We start from the raw sequence: 12,927 nt of genomic DNA on the forward strand, positions 1-12,927 counted from the left end.
AAAATAAAAAATTCAACCAACCTATATAAGGATAAATAGACAAAAATACTTATTGAAAAAAAATAAGAAAATCAAACAATCAAAAGTAAGTTAAAGATAAATGGAGATCGATTCAATTGTTGTGTCGTGTAGAGCTATTCAGACTTTGTCTTAAAATAAAGTTTAACAAAATTTTTGAAAACTAAGCAGTCACACTCACACATATCATCTAGACGCTTCCACTAAACATCCTTTAATAACATAAAATCGGAGTAGTTTTCATATATATCTCCAAATAATTACCACTTAAAAAATTTTCCGCCGGTATGAGATACATAAGTATGGACCGAATATAAAGTTGGTGCGAATATCCTATCATACAACATCCAAAAGAATTAATATATTCTTCCTTAGCATTAAAATGGAAAACAATAATTAATAATCAATAAATTGTTTATGAAAGCTGGCCCAACATCCAAAATTGTTTTTATGAGCCCTAAGTATACCAAAAAAAGCCCAAACTATTTATTTTATTGGTTTAGACGAAGCCCAAATTTTGTTATCTTGTTTAGGGGAAAAAATATTACTGTAGTATACTTCTATAAACGACTTAGTATACTTCTATAAACGACTTAATTACATCTTAACGAGTATGAATATTATCTGCGTACCCTGATTGAACCCCCTCACGTGATGTCGGGTCGGAGTGTGGGGGCAGCCAAGGCGACGGAATCGCCTTTTTTTGCTGCAACAAGTATGAATATTTTCAGAAAAAGAATAACAACTTACAAATGCTTCTGACAAAAAAAAAAAAATTTAGAAAATTTAATTTTGAGTAAATTTATACCCCCTTCATAAAAAAAATAGACTAATAATATTACCATTATGGTCGTCCCCAAAATTAGACCAAGTCTAAATATGAAAATATTTTTAACTAATTATACACCACTAATAATGTGGATCTCACATTCAATAACACTACTTTCACTCATTTCTCTCACTTATTTTGCTAATTGTACATTAAAATTCGTCTAATTTATTGTCTAACTTTTTTAGGACTAAAGATGTGTTACGTTTCCACCGACATTTCCAAGTACCCACTTGGCCAATTTTCAAAGCCATAATAACTATCAGTTAGCATGAAATTTTATGATAGTCAATAAATTTTTCTAGTTGTGCTCTTACACACGATATATGCTAATTAAATGAGATCGTGAAGTCTAATTAGTTGGATTAGTCAAATAACTAAAAGGCCTTTTTGTTTTTTGTTTATAAGAAGAATATAGACGCCGAATATGATTATAAAAATATGTGGAGTGATTCACCAAGCTTAGGTAATATCTGGTAGGATATCACATTCAAAATTCGTCTCCCTATAGTAGTATTTTGCTGCCAAAGTGGCTTTATCTCCACCTAACAAAGTAACAAATCATATGGAAATTTAATTAAGTCTTAAGAAAAGTCAATGGTGTAAACCAATTATAAGAACTATTCATCCACTTTGGGCAGCAATTATAAGAATGTTTTATTCGTACTATTGAATAGAGAGTATTACAAAAGAGAAGTGATGATAAAATAAAGCTAAAGGTCTGCATCTATCTCCAAAACAAGAGGATGGGGTCCCAAAATGGAAGCCAAAGTGACCCCTTTGGCCTGTGAAAGTTGGCTAATTTTTTCTAAGTCTTGATCACTCAAACACCAATCAAATATTTGGAGATTTTGTGCCATCCTCTCTTTGTTGAAGCTCTTGCTTGCTATGCTCACTCCTTGCTCGTATACCCACCTCAATGCCACCTGAGCTGTGGTTTTTCCCATGGCTTTCGCGATATCCGCTAGAACTTCATTTCCCAGTATTCTGTCGTCTCCCCATTTTGTGTTGTTTGCTCCTAGCGGAGAGTAGGCCGTCACGTGAACCCCCCTTTCCTTGCAGAATTCCCTCAGCTTCTTCTGTTGCCAATATGGATTCATCTCCACCTAAACCCAAAATAATACAATAGGATGATTAATTAGTCAAAACTCAAAACTAGCATGAGAGAGTATATATTGCGTAAAAATCAAAATATTGTTGAACATCAAACTAACGTCCATCCTATGGGATGAAAGTACAAATAATTACCTCCACACAAATTAGGAGTAATTTCACATTCTCATTCTTAAGTATAATTAGAATCTTAAAGAATATGACTAAACTATATTCTAAATAATAAAAATTGAGTATATATATTAGATTAGTTATGTGGAAAATTAGATGAAGTACCTGATTGAGTGTTGGTGGGATTTTGGCAGTGGAGAGAAGTTGATCAAGGGTTTTGATAGAGAAATTACTAACACCTATGGCTTTTGTGAGGCCTAAATTGACGCACTCCTCCATCCCTTTCCACGCACCCTTGATATCCAAAGGCTTGACGATTTCAACCGGAACCGGAGTTTTTCTCACCATTTCCGTCAGCCTCACCGGCCAATGGATCAGGTACATATCCACATACTCCACTTTCAGATTTCTGCATTAATATTATTATTCAATTTGGTTAAATTAAATTACTCCATTAAAGTAGTACTCCATAAGTGTATTACTTACTGGAGGCTCATTTTGCAAGCGGGCACGATCTGGGTGGGATCGGTGAAGCTGGCCCACAGCTTGGTGGTGATGAAGAGGTCGCTGCGTGACTCAATGAGGCGGAGGCGGATTGCCTCCGCCACGGCCTCGCCCAGGGCCGTCTCGGAGCCGTAGGCGAAGGCTGTGTCGAAGTGGCGGTACCCGGCCTTGATCGCCTCCAGCACCGCCGCTTTCGTCGTCTCCAGGTCTGCCATAGGAAACGACGCCGTTCCCATCCCAATCACCGGCATCGCCTTCTCCATGCCGCCGAGCTTCACCTTTGGGATCACGGCCATTTTTTTTTAAATTTCTTTTGTTGATTTGCTTGTTTACTGCAATGCTTATTTATATAGATAATTGAGATGCATGTATTTGTGGTCGTTGTAGGTAGTGCCCTAGAGCCAAACTGAATGCCTACTAAAATGGAGGCGCGGACCAAAGGCAGTTTTTGCTAATTAAATTCTTGTTTTTTACATCTTCTCTGCCATGACTAATATCATGAGACTATCCATATAGGATTAAATTGTTGGATTTTAGTTGGATCCATCTAGGATTAAGTTGCAGGCCATATGGACCAAACATGATACATATTTAATCATGAGATTTAGTCTCAGCAACCGAACACCCCCGTAGTACTAAATTAATCCGACTTTGATTTGTTTTTAAATATAAAATACGTAGTAACAGATATACTTGGAATTAGAAGTAACATTTTCTTATTATTTGAAATATTTAATCAAATATGAAGATAATTCAACGACTTTATGAGTTCCAATTACATCATATTCTTTATATGGAATTAACCACCAAATTTATTCGTCCCTTTCTAAAATACCGAGATTCCGTGCGAGAGTTGCGTGCAATTTTGAAGGTGTGCGTTTGTGACATGCATGTTATAATATTATACTCCTTTCATTTATAAATGTGATAGGCACGAATGTATCTATATTAGTATTGAAGCTTATAAATCATAGAGTTAACTTATAAATTACTTTTTCGTTTACCCTAAATAAAGAAAAAAAAAAAATCCACAATTTCTCCTTTCCAATTAGAAAGCGAAATATCGTGGAGTACTATCGATTTTACTACTTCCAGAGTCAAAGTCATATCCGTGACTCTTTTCCATCGGTCCAATCATTATTATTATCATTATTATTATTATTATTATTATTATTATTATTATTATTATTATTATTATTATTGGAGAAGAGGAGCTTTGAGTTCAAACATGTGTTCATACTGAAAGTACTCAGTGTTCACCATGGAATATTCTGCAATTAATATTTTTCGTATTGATCTAGAAGTTTTTATGAATTTGATATCTAAAATCTTGGACTGTTTGATATAATTAAGATAAAAGAAGATACGGATACACACTTTACATTAAATATTTTTAAGGTAAAACAGTTATAAGTTATAACGGTTAATCTAGGCCATCCAATGCAAATATTTTTCTTCTCAAATTGTTTTTAGCCGGGGATCTTAGAAAGAAAAGAAAGTACGATTAATGTTTACGGAATGTGATCAAATGAAAACTCTAAATATTGTACAAACTCAAAACTATGATCTAGACCATTGAAAAATATCAACAAATCATAAAAAAACATCAACAAGAAAATGTCAACAGAATTTCAACGGTAGTCAATGATTGATGTTGTGTTGATACTGTGTTGACATTAAAATCTTGAAATTTTATACTGTATTGATATTGTATTGAAACAATGTTGAAGCTGTATTGAGAAATTTTGAATTTGTAAAATATAAATTTACATTCTATTACTACCCTACTATCCTAATGTTTACGTACATATATTTGGTCCGGTGCGGGGTAGATAATATTAAAGTAATACTAGTACTTTTTAAATAGTTGAAGATGTACACCGTTTTATTTTGTTGATGAAAGTAAAGTTGTGTATTGTTGACTTTTGTAGTAAGTGCCAAAAGCTTTATTCATGTTGCAGTTATTAGAAGACGGGTAGAGACGGCTACGATCAAGGTTTCTAGATTGGGCTAACAATATTAGTATTATTATTTTATTTAAGAGAGGATGACTTTGATGTTTGAGTCCCCTCAATGCATAAGAAACATAGTATTACTCATACATTAAATTAGACAATTTTTATAGTACTAGTACTATATTTTATTATAAAATATTGTTATAAAATAAAATTTGTATTAGTGTTGATAGATCAATCAGTAATTTGCCAAATCGTTTCAGAATAAATCAAGTTCTATTTCCGTGTACAGACAGTTGTTATTTTTTTGCTGTTGTGATTTTACTTTTAAACAAGTTTAACATTTAATTATATATAAATAACTTGCATGAAATCTAATTCAGTCATTACTTTGCTTATACTCCATGACTTTATATTTATTACATACGTTTGCTAGATTTAAAATTTATAGATTTATGTATAAATAAAAAAAAATCAAAGCTATATACTCTTCGATCAATTTGTAATATTAATAAAAATAAATTTACAATTTTTTTTGGAAAATAGCTCTAAAATTAATTATAAGCTAATTCAAATTTATTTATTCTTGATATTAAATCAAATCTTATTACAATCTTTAGCTTAAAATAGTTAGAAAATAAAATAAGTTCAGGGACAACAGATGAAAAAAAAAGTACTCCTTATGTGAATATTTTTCATTTTCTATAAACTTGTGCCTTGTGGTAATGTTTTTCAAATTACAAGAACCTAAAAGGTGGACTACAACTGAGGGTCTGAATTTACATGTTGTAAAAGAAATCCAATTCCTTCTGAAAGTTGTCTTGCATTTCATATAGTATCCTATCATATATATGTGATATAGTTTCATTTATATAAAGCCTTTTGCATTTTATAATTTTGATTTGTCTTAGTTATAGATTTGTGTTATTGGCACTGGTATTTACTAAGCGTGATGGCCTAAAATAAATAAAAATGAATGATTGTTTTGGATTATTATGGTTTGATTCGAAAAATTAAAGATGTGCATTTTCTTTTTCTTTACTGCATCATGTCTTCTTTCGTCGTCAATATCGTGACAACCGTTTAAACTATTTGATATTTAATTTATAAAAGAGATTATTATCATTTTTTATAATAACTAATATACTAATATATACTCCCTCCGTCCCCGGTTAGTCGCACGTTTACTGTTGGGCACGGAGGTTAAAAAATTATATTAAATAAATAGGAGAGATGAAAAAAGTAGGAAAGATAAGAGAGAGTAAAGTAAATGATAGAATGAAAAAAGAGTGATTAGATGTTTTGTCTTTTGTTAAAAAAGGAAAGAGTGCAAATAACTTGGGACGCCCAAAAAGGAAACTAGTGCAAGTAACGCGGGACGGAGGGAGTATTCAATAAAATCATTACTCAAAAAAAAATTGTCGTTCACTAAGCCGCATATACTTGGATTGTATCAGCAAAATTTGAATAGAAGGAACGCGTGGAATGCTTTGTTCGATCTATATCATAATCGGAATTAATTATCTAATGGAAAAAGGCTGATGTATTTTCTACTATTGTGCATATTTTAAGTAATTCAAGTTTGCGTGCGCGGATGGTTTTGACTTTGGATATGGAAAATTCGTTTGTTGGACTTTAATAAATATAGTAAGAACTAGTATCTATTGTGGCCCATAATCAATTAATGTCACGGCCGCCTTCACTCTTTCTCATTTTTTAAATACTAGTACTAGCTAGTACTCCCTCCGTCCCAATAAATATGAAACGTTTGTTCTTCGGCACAAGATTTTATGTAGTGTTGTTTTGTGAGTTAAAGAAGAGAGGAGAAAGTAGAGATAAAAATGTTTCTATTTTAAGAAACGTTTCATTTTTAATGGGACAACCCAAAAAGAAAAACGTATCATTTCTAGTGGGACAGAGGGAGTATATGCTAAATTTCTATTTCGTGCTGTCATTTCGTTAATAAAATTGTGTCGTATGTAGTCCATCTAGACAATTAAAAAGACCATTAGATTAAATTAGCATTTAGAGAGACACCTTCGTTTAATAAGTAGGAGTACTAATTTAGCTGTTTACCGTTGTTTGTTTAGTTTGGCTTTGCTAGGTCAATAGATCATCAACCAACACAAATCTATATTTAGATAATATGAGAACACAAATACTTGATCTTCATTTGAATTATTCCAATGTTGCGTCATGCGTGTGGAATTCAATGGCCTCAAATTTCTCACGAGTTAGTGGGGCTCGAATGATACAATATAGGTTAGTTGATTATATTTCTTGAAGAAGTAATGAAATATCATTAGGTCGATGGTCGAATTATGGCGAACTTTGAAATTGAAAATATTAAATTACGAAATTTTAATTTTTCTCAATTATCTCATCCATGCATAAAATGTCATCTTTTAACGATATTCAAGACGACATATTTAATTAATATAATACTATTTTATTTATTTTATATTCCTTCACTTTCTAAATCATCTTCTTATTTGATTGAAATATTGTTGTTTTTAACCTCCCAAAGAGATGTCGATATTTGCACGGATGTGACAATTGAGAAAAATGAAACTTTGTGATTTAATATCCAAATTTTAAAATTCATTAGGACGGACCAAAATTTGATCAAACTTCGTGATTTAAATAACAATTATCCTTAAAAAAACATTTAAAAATGAGAATGCTCATTTACGGAGTATTAAAATTTCACTGGAACGGAAATGGGACTTTATACAAACTGAATTTCATGAATTATTCGTTAATATGTTCCTTATATTTCAATTCACACCTTCTATTAGTTTTATTTAACTTTAACCATTAACTAAAATTAAGTTGTACATCCAAAGCACATGAAAATTTAATTCTACAAAATCATAAGCATTCTACACAAGTCGAAAAATACAATTTAAATGGAGAACAAAAGTTAAACCACAGAACCTTTAATCTCAAAGAAAAGTTGCACCAGACGAAAACGATTTCTTGGTAGACCCTCTTCTTTCAACATTTTGTGGAACTCATCAAATTCTTCCAGTGTATCAAAACCAAAACATGGTTGAAGGTCTTGATTACCGAGACTCTCTTGTTCCATCACTATTCTCACCGTTGAAATCGCAGCAGACACGCTGCAGCTTTCCAATCGAATGACTTGAAGTGTTGGTATTTCTCCAATATCTGAAGGGACTAGGCTCAGTTTAGATGCACCGCAGATATGAAGAGCTTCGAGTATTGGGAAATGAGAGCTGTTTGCATTCCAGTACACCAACTCATCACAATCAGACATCATCAACACTTTGAGGCTAGAGAATTCCTGGTCACACTGCTCCCACTTAGATCCTTTGACAGAATGCAGTTCTAAATATCCAAGATTGGACAAGGATTTGATCCTCGTGTTCAGTTCTTCCCAATCAAGATGACAATTCAGCAAACACAACTCCTCAAGCGAGCTTGGGAAGCTCAAGCTTAGAACGACATCGCGCCACTCTGATTCAGAACCAAAGGATAACTTCAGCGATTCGAGTTTACTGAAGAGGGTGAGATTGTGAAGGCAATATTTCGAGCTTGTTTTGGGATGCTCGTAATCTACAGCCAATTCCTTTATGTTGGGAATTCTTTCGCAAACCTCTTTTGTCAATCTCAAATTTTTCACTCCCACGAGTCTTTGTAGGTTTTCCAAAACAATGCATTCTCGTTCTCGCTGCTTGAGAACAGGGTCAGCAAGACAAACTCCATCGAGCTCGAGATGCTTGAGCTGTGTCATCTCCCATATCTCATATGGTGCAGTAACACACACACCATCGTGATGTATGATTAGTGTTTGTAAATTCCATAGTTGGGATATTGATGAGAGAATCAGGTAGGGGCCGGGATAACAACAGGTAACGTAAAAAATAAGACAGCGTAAGTTAACTTGCTGAAAATGAGCAGCAGGGAAACATCTTCCTCCACCCAAGAAAATATGAGTGGCATAAGCTGATACCCTCAGTAATCTTGAGAAAAGTGAAGACCTATCAAATTCAAGCTGCCCTAGCCGTCGGGGACGGAGTATAAGAGAACGGAGGAGCAATGGGGGTGATTCCAGAGCACCAAGACTCTTCCCCTCTGGAATCACAATGCGATGTTCCCTTCCTACACCTTGTGTGGTATCAAGCACACACATAAATTCCTCTTTCTTGGCTACCTTCAAACACAACTCTCTCACTATATCATGGATAACGCAAAATTGAGCTTTTCCATTCCACCTCCTTTCAACAACTAAAATGAGATTCCTGTCAATCAAATCTTTCAAGTAATCCTCTGCCACCTCCTCCAAACTTGAGGATCCATTTGGTTTAATAAACCCCTCAGAAACCCAATATCTGAGAAGTTTAGAGGCATCAATCCTTTCATCTTCCTGGAAAATCCCCACGTACAAAAAACATGGCTTTAGACAAGCAGGGAGGTGGTAATAACTCAAACTAATTATGTTCAAGCACTGCTCATCTTCCCCTATACTCGAAATCGGGTTTATAAAACCAGCAACCTTCTCCCAATATTCGACCGCCCTAGATGATCTTCTAAGATGCCCACCAATCACAACTATCGACAGAGGAAGTCCTCTGCATCTTTTCACTATCTTCCTCCCAATTTCCTCTAACTCGACAGGACAATCTTCTTCTCCGAATGCCTTTCCACGAAACAAATCCCAACTTTTCTCCTCATCCAGAAAGTTCATTTGGAGAGGGGATGAGCTAAGATGAGCTGCCAAGTTTGCTAGCCGAGTCGTTACAACGACACAACTCCCATTGCCATTATCCGGGAAAAACATATGTGTATCATCCCAAGCTTCCAAACTCCACATATCATCTAACACAATTAAATACCTTCTACCCCATAGCAATTTATGCAACTCTTCTCCTAATCTACCAGCATCCCCATCGGTTTTTCGATTCTCAAAAAGTAGCTGTGTAAGAACATTGTCTACACTAAATTCTTGAGATATTGTGGCCCAACAGCGAATATCAAAATGCTGCTGGATAAGTAAATGGTTATAAACATTTCCAGCAAGAGTAGTCTTACCCATTCCGCCCATCCCCACGACTGGGACGACGCGCTGACTGGAATCTCCTCCGGTGAATGTGAGCATCTCCATAAGTCGAACAACGGCAGCATCGAATCCCACCATCACATTGTTCCCTAAAGACCTAAATTCCGATGAAGTATGTGGCGAATATGTGTTAGAATTAAACCCAATTTTGGATTTATTAAACTGCTTCGCCACTATCTCGACGACAAAGTGCAGATCTTCAATTGATTTCTGCAGATCGAGCGAGAAATCAGGTGATGGGGTTCCAGTAAGGAGTTGATCAACTACGTGGGATTCGATCACGTGGTGAGCCGCGTGAGCAGCGGATGCGATTCGGGTCTCTAAAATTTCAGCGGATTCTGTGGCGTATCCATGAGAATCGAAGGTTTCCATAAAATCGATCAAGGAGTGGACGATTTGGGAAAGGGTAGTGATCTGTTTGGTGTCGAAAGAAAAGGAATGAGTGGGATGGTTGGGAATCAGCTCCAAATCGTTCATGAGCGAAACTAGAGCTGCGTAGGCTGCCATCGATCTCTAATTTCAGTGGGAAAGGAGGCTCAATACTTGACTGAGAAGCTTCATTCATTCAAATTTAGTCTTGCTCATGCTTTTACTTTATTCAGTGGCATTTCTCTTTCGTCCCGCGCTTTTTCTTTTACTAACTCACTCTGTCCCCTATAATTGTCAATTTAGTTCTGGCTATGAGTGACCAAAAAATTCAAAAATCGAATATCCAAATCGAATCAAATTGAAATTTTGATATTTGCTTTGATCTTTTTAGATTTTTCAGTTCTGATCTGTTCGGTTCAGACAGAAAAAGAATAAAAAAATCGAAAAATCGAATTATATTTTAAATATAATATTATACAATATATATTCTACAAATTATATTTTTAAAACATAATATTATACAGTATATATATATATATATAGGGTCTTGTTAGGTTGAGATTATTTAGCTAAATTGAGAAATGAGATGCAATATGGGCCACTAATCCACAAGATTAACAAAATGTCAACAAATACTACATTATGTCAACAAGGGGGTATAATTGTCTTTTCATTAAATTGTGTTTGAAATCATTTTCTAAAATCCTCTCTAAAGTTCTAGCTACAAAGTCTTCAAATCTTCAACATTCAAATATTCAAATCTTCAAATCTTCAACATTCAAATCTTCAAATCTTCAAATCTTCAACATTCATATCTTCAAATCTTCAAATCTTCAACATTCAAATCTTCAAATCTTCAATATTCATATCTTCAAATCTTCAACATTCATATCTTCAAATCTTCAAATCTTCAACATTCAAATCTTCAAATCTTCAACATTCATATCTTCAAATCTTCAAATCTTCAACATTCAAATGTTCAAATCTTCGAATCTTCAAATCTCTTCAATATTCAAATCATCAAATCTCTTCAATATTCAAATCATCAAATCTTCAAATCTTCAACATTCAATAAAATAACACTTATAATTCACATATCAATACCGAGAATATCGAATGTCAACAACACGTATTAAAATGTCAACAACTAAAAAACAACACTTACAATTCACATATCAATACCGAGAATATCGAATGTCAACAACAAACATTATTTATGTCAACTACAATGTCAACAACAAACTTTATTTATGTCAACTACGATGTCAACAACAACTTTATTTATGTCAACTATTATGTCAACAACAAATATTTTCATGTCAACGACGTATATTATTTATGTCAACAGCAATGTTTTACTTATAATTCATGTCAACAATAATGTTTTACATATAATTTATGTCAACAACATTTTTCATAAAATTTATACCAACGATCTATACATGTCAACAACATTTTTCATAAAATTTATACCAATGATCTATATAATTCATGTCAACAACAAACGTTATTATGTCAACGAGCTATATAATTCATGTAAAAAATAAAAATTTTCATGTCAACAACTTATATAATTTATGTCAACAATACTATTTTAGGCAATATCACAAACACCTTATCTACACAACTCAAAAATTCCAGCAACATAATCGAATTAAAAACTGCATCCATATATTTCATAAATTTCATCGTACAATTAAACACACGCAAATTTAAATCTACAAATATTGACAAACACCAAACCCAGCATGGCTCCGAACAAATACACAAAAAATACAACCTAAACTCAACTCTTCTCACCATCACCCACAGCTCCATCTCATCCACAACTCCCACACCTTCCACAACATGACTCTCCACATCTTTCTCCACCACCAATCACACTATTTCTATTCAATTTTTACAGTGAACAAACACTTCATTTATTGTTCAACATATGAACACAACAATCACTTATTATCTCTTTGCATCATCAACAATCATATACACAATAATTAATGTCAACCACAAATATTTTCATGTCAATAACCTATATTATTTATGTCAACAACAATGTTTTACGCATATCAACAACAACATTTTTCATAAAATTTGTGTCAACGACTTATATAATTCATGTCAACAACAAACGTTATTATGTCAACGAGCAAATGCAAGTGATTTACGAAGCAGATTTGAGAGGCATAAATCGATTTAAATAAAAAATTGCAAGATCTGTGCTGAAGTCGCGAGATAAAAGCGAAATTCAGCATTGAAATGAGCAGAAATCAGTATTTTCAGATTTTTTCCCAAATGTTCAAGCATTTTGATAAAAACAGCGAAAATCGTGAAGATGAACCTCAAAATAGTCGACTTTTACACAGAGCTCCGGCGAAAAAACAAAGGTAGCAATTTCTCTTACTAAAAATCAGTTCACATCCAACACAATTGATAATGCAAAGCTTAATACCTCCAAATCCATACTCGAATCAACAATTAAGCTTCCGGCGAAGCGACGGCGTGAGAAGCGAAGCTGTTCGGAGCTTCGTACAGCAGGAGCGGCGAAGCGCGGTGAACAGCGGCGGCGTTAAACCGCGCGTGAGAGAGAGAGGGGGCTTGTCTGGAGGCGTCGAGGATTTTCCTTTGATTGTATTCGAGGATTTCCTTCGGATTGGATCCGGCGGAGCTTGATTTGTCGCCAGAATTCGGCCACCTCGCCTCCTCCTCTTCCCGCCACCGTCCACATCATGATCCTCCGCCTTCGCCGCGCCGATCTCTATCTCCAGTTTCGCCTTCTCCGCATCATCGTCTTCTCCGAGCTTCGATGTCAGCTCGCAGATATGCTCAATTCAACACAAATTCAAAAATTGAAGCTCAGTTTTCCCTGCCGCCGTCCAGATACTGATCGTCCGCCTCCGCCGCGCCGATCTTGATCTCCGAGCTTCGATTTCAGCTCGCGGATCTGC

General features: G+C 34.5%; 2 protein-coding genes across 2 annotated transcripts; both read right to left on the reverse strand.

The window, feature by feature from the left end:
- Nucleotides 1–1,479: 1,479 nt before the first annotated feature.
- LOC125204589 (D-galacturonate reductase-like) lies at nucleotides 1,480–2,965 on the reverse strand. The gene is made up of 3 exons (XM_048103280.2): nucleotides 2,558–2,965; nucleotides 2,237–2,480; nucleotides 1,480–1,953 (listed from the first exon to the last, which is right to left on the reverse strand). The coding sequence occupies exons 1-3, from the start codon at nucleotides 2,869–2,871 to the stop codon at nucleotides 1,561–1,563; spliced, it is 951 nt and encodes a 316-aa protein (XP_047959237.2). The 5' UTR covers nucleotides 2,872–2,965; the 3' UTR covers nucleotides 1,480–1,560.
- A 4,397-nt stretch (nucleotides 2,966–7,362) lies between these two features.
- On the reverse strand, nucleotides 7,363–10,208 carry LOC125206370 (putative late blight resistance protein homolog R1B-16). Its single transcript, XM_048105635.2, has one exon. The coding sequence runs from the start codon at nucleotides 10,118–10,120 to the stop codon at nucleotides 7,454–7,456; it is 2,667 nt and encodes an 888-aa protein (XP_047961592.2). The 5' UTR covers nucleotides 10,121–10,208; the 3' UTR covers nucleotides 7,363–7,453.
- Nucleotides 10,209–12,927: the final 2,719 nt, after the last annotated feature.

Source organism: Salvia hispanica, chromosome 6 (genome assembly GCF_029641045.1).
Source record: "Salvia hispanica isolate PSC_SH4W2 chromosome 6, Shi_PSC_v1, whole genome shotgun sequence".
NCBI lineage: Eukaryota > Viridiplantae > Streptophyta > Magnoliopsida > Lamiales > Lamiaceae > Salvia > Salvia hispanica.

Coding starts and splice junctions, on each gene's coding strand:
- LOC125204589 (XM_048103280.2), bottom strand. CDS start 2,871: ATGGCCGTGATCCCAAAGGTGAAGCTCGGCGGCATGGAGAAGGCGATG. Junction 2,481..2,557: donor GCTTGCAAAATGAGCCTCCA/GTAAGTAATACA, acceptor ATATTAATGCAG/AAATCTGAAAGTGGAGTATG. Junction 1,954..2,236: donor TCCCACCAACACTCAATCAG/GTACTTCATCTA, acceptor TTTTGGGTTTAG/GTGGAGATGAATCCATATTG.
- LOC125206370 (XM_048105635.2), bottom strand. CDS start 10,120: ATGGCAGCCTACGCAGCTCTAGTTTCGCTCATGAACGATTTGGAGCTG.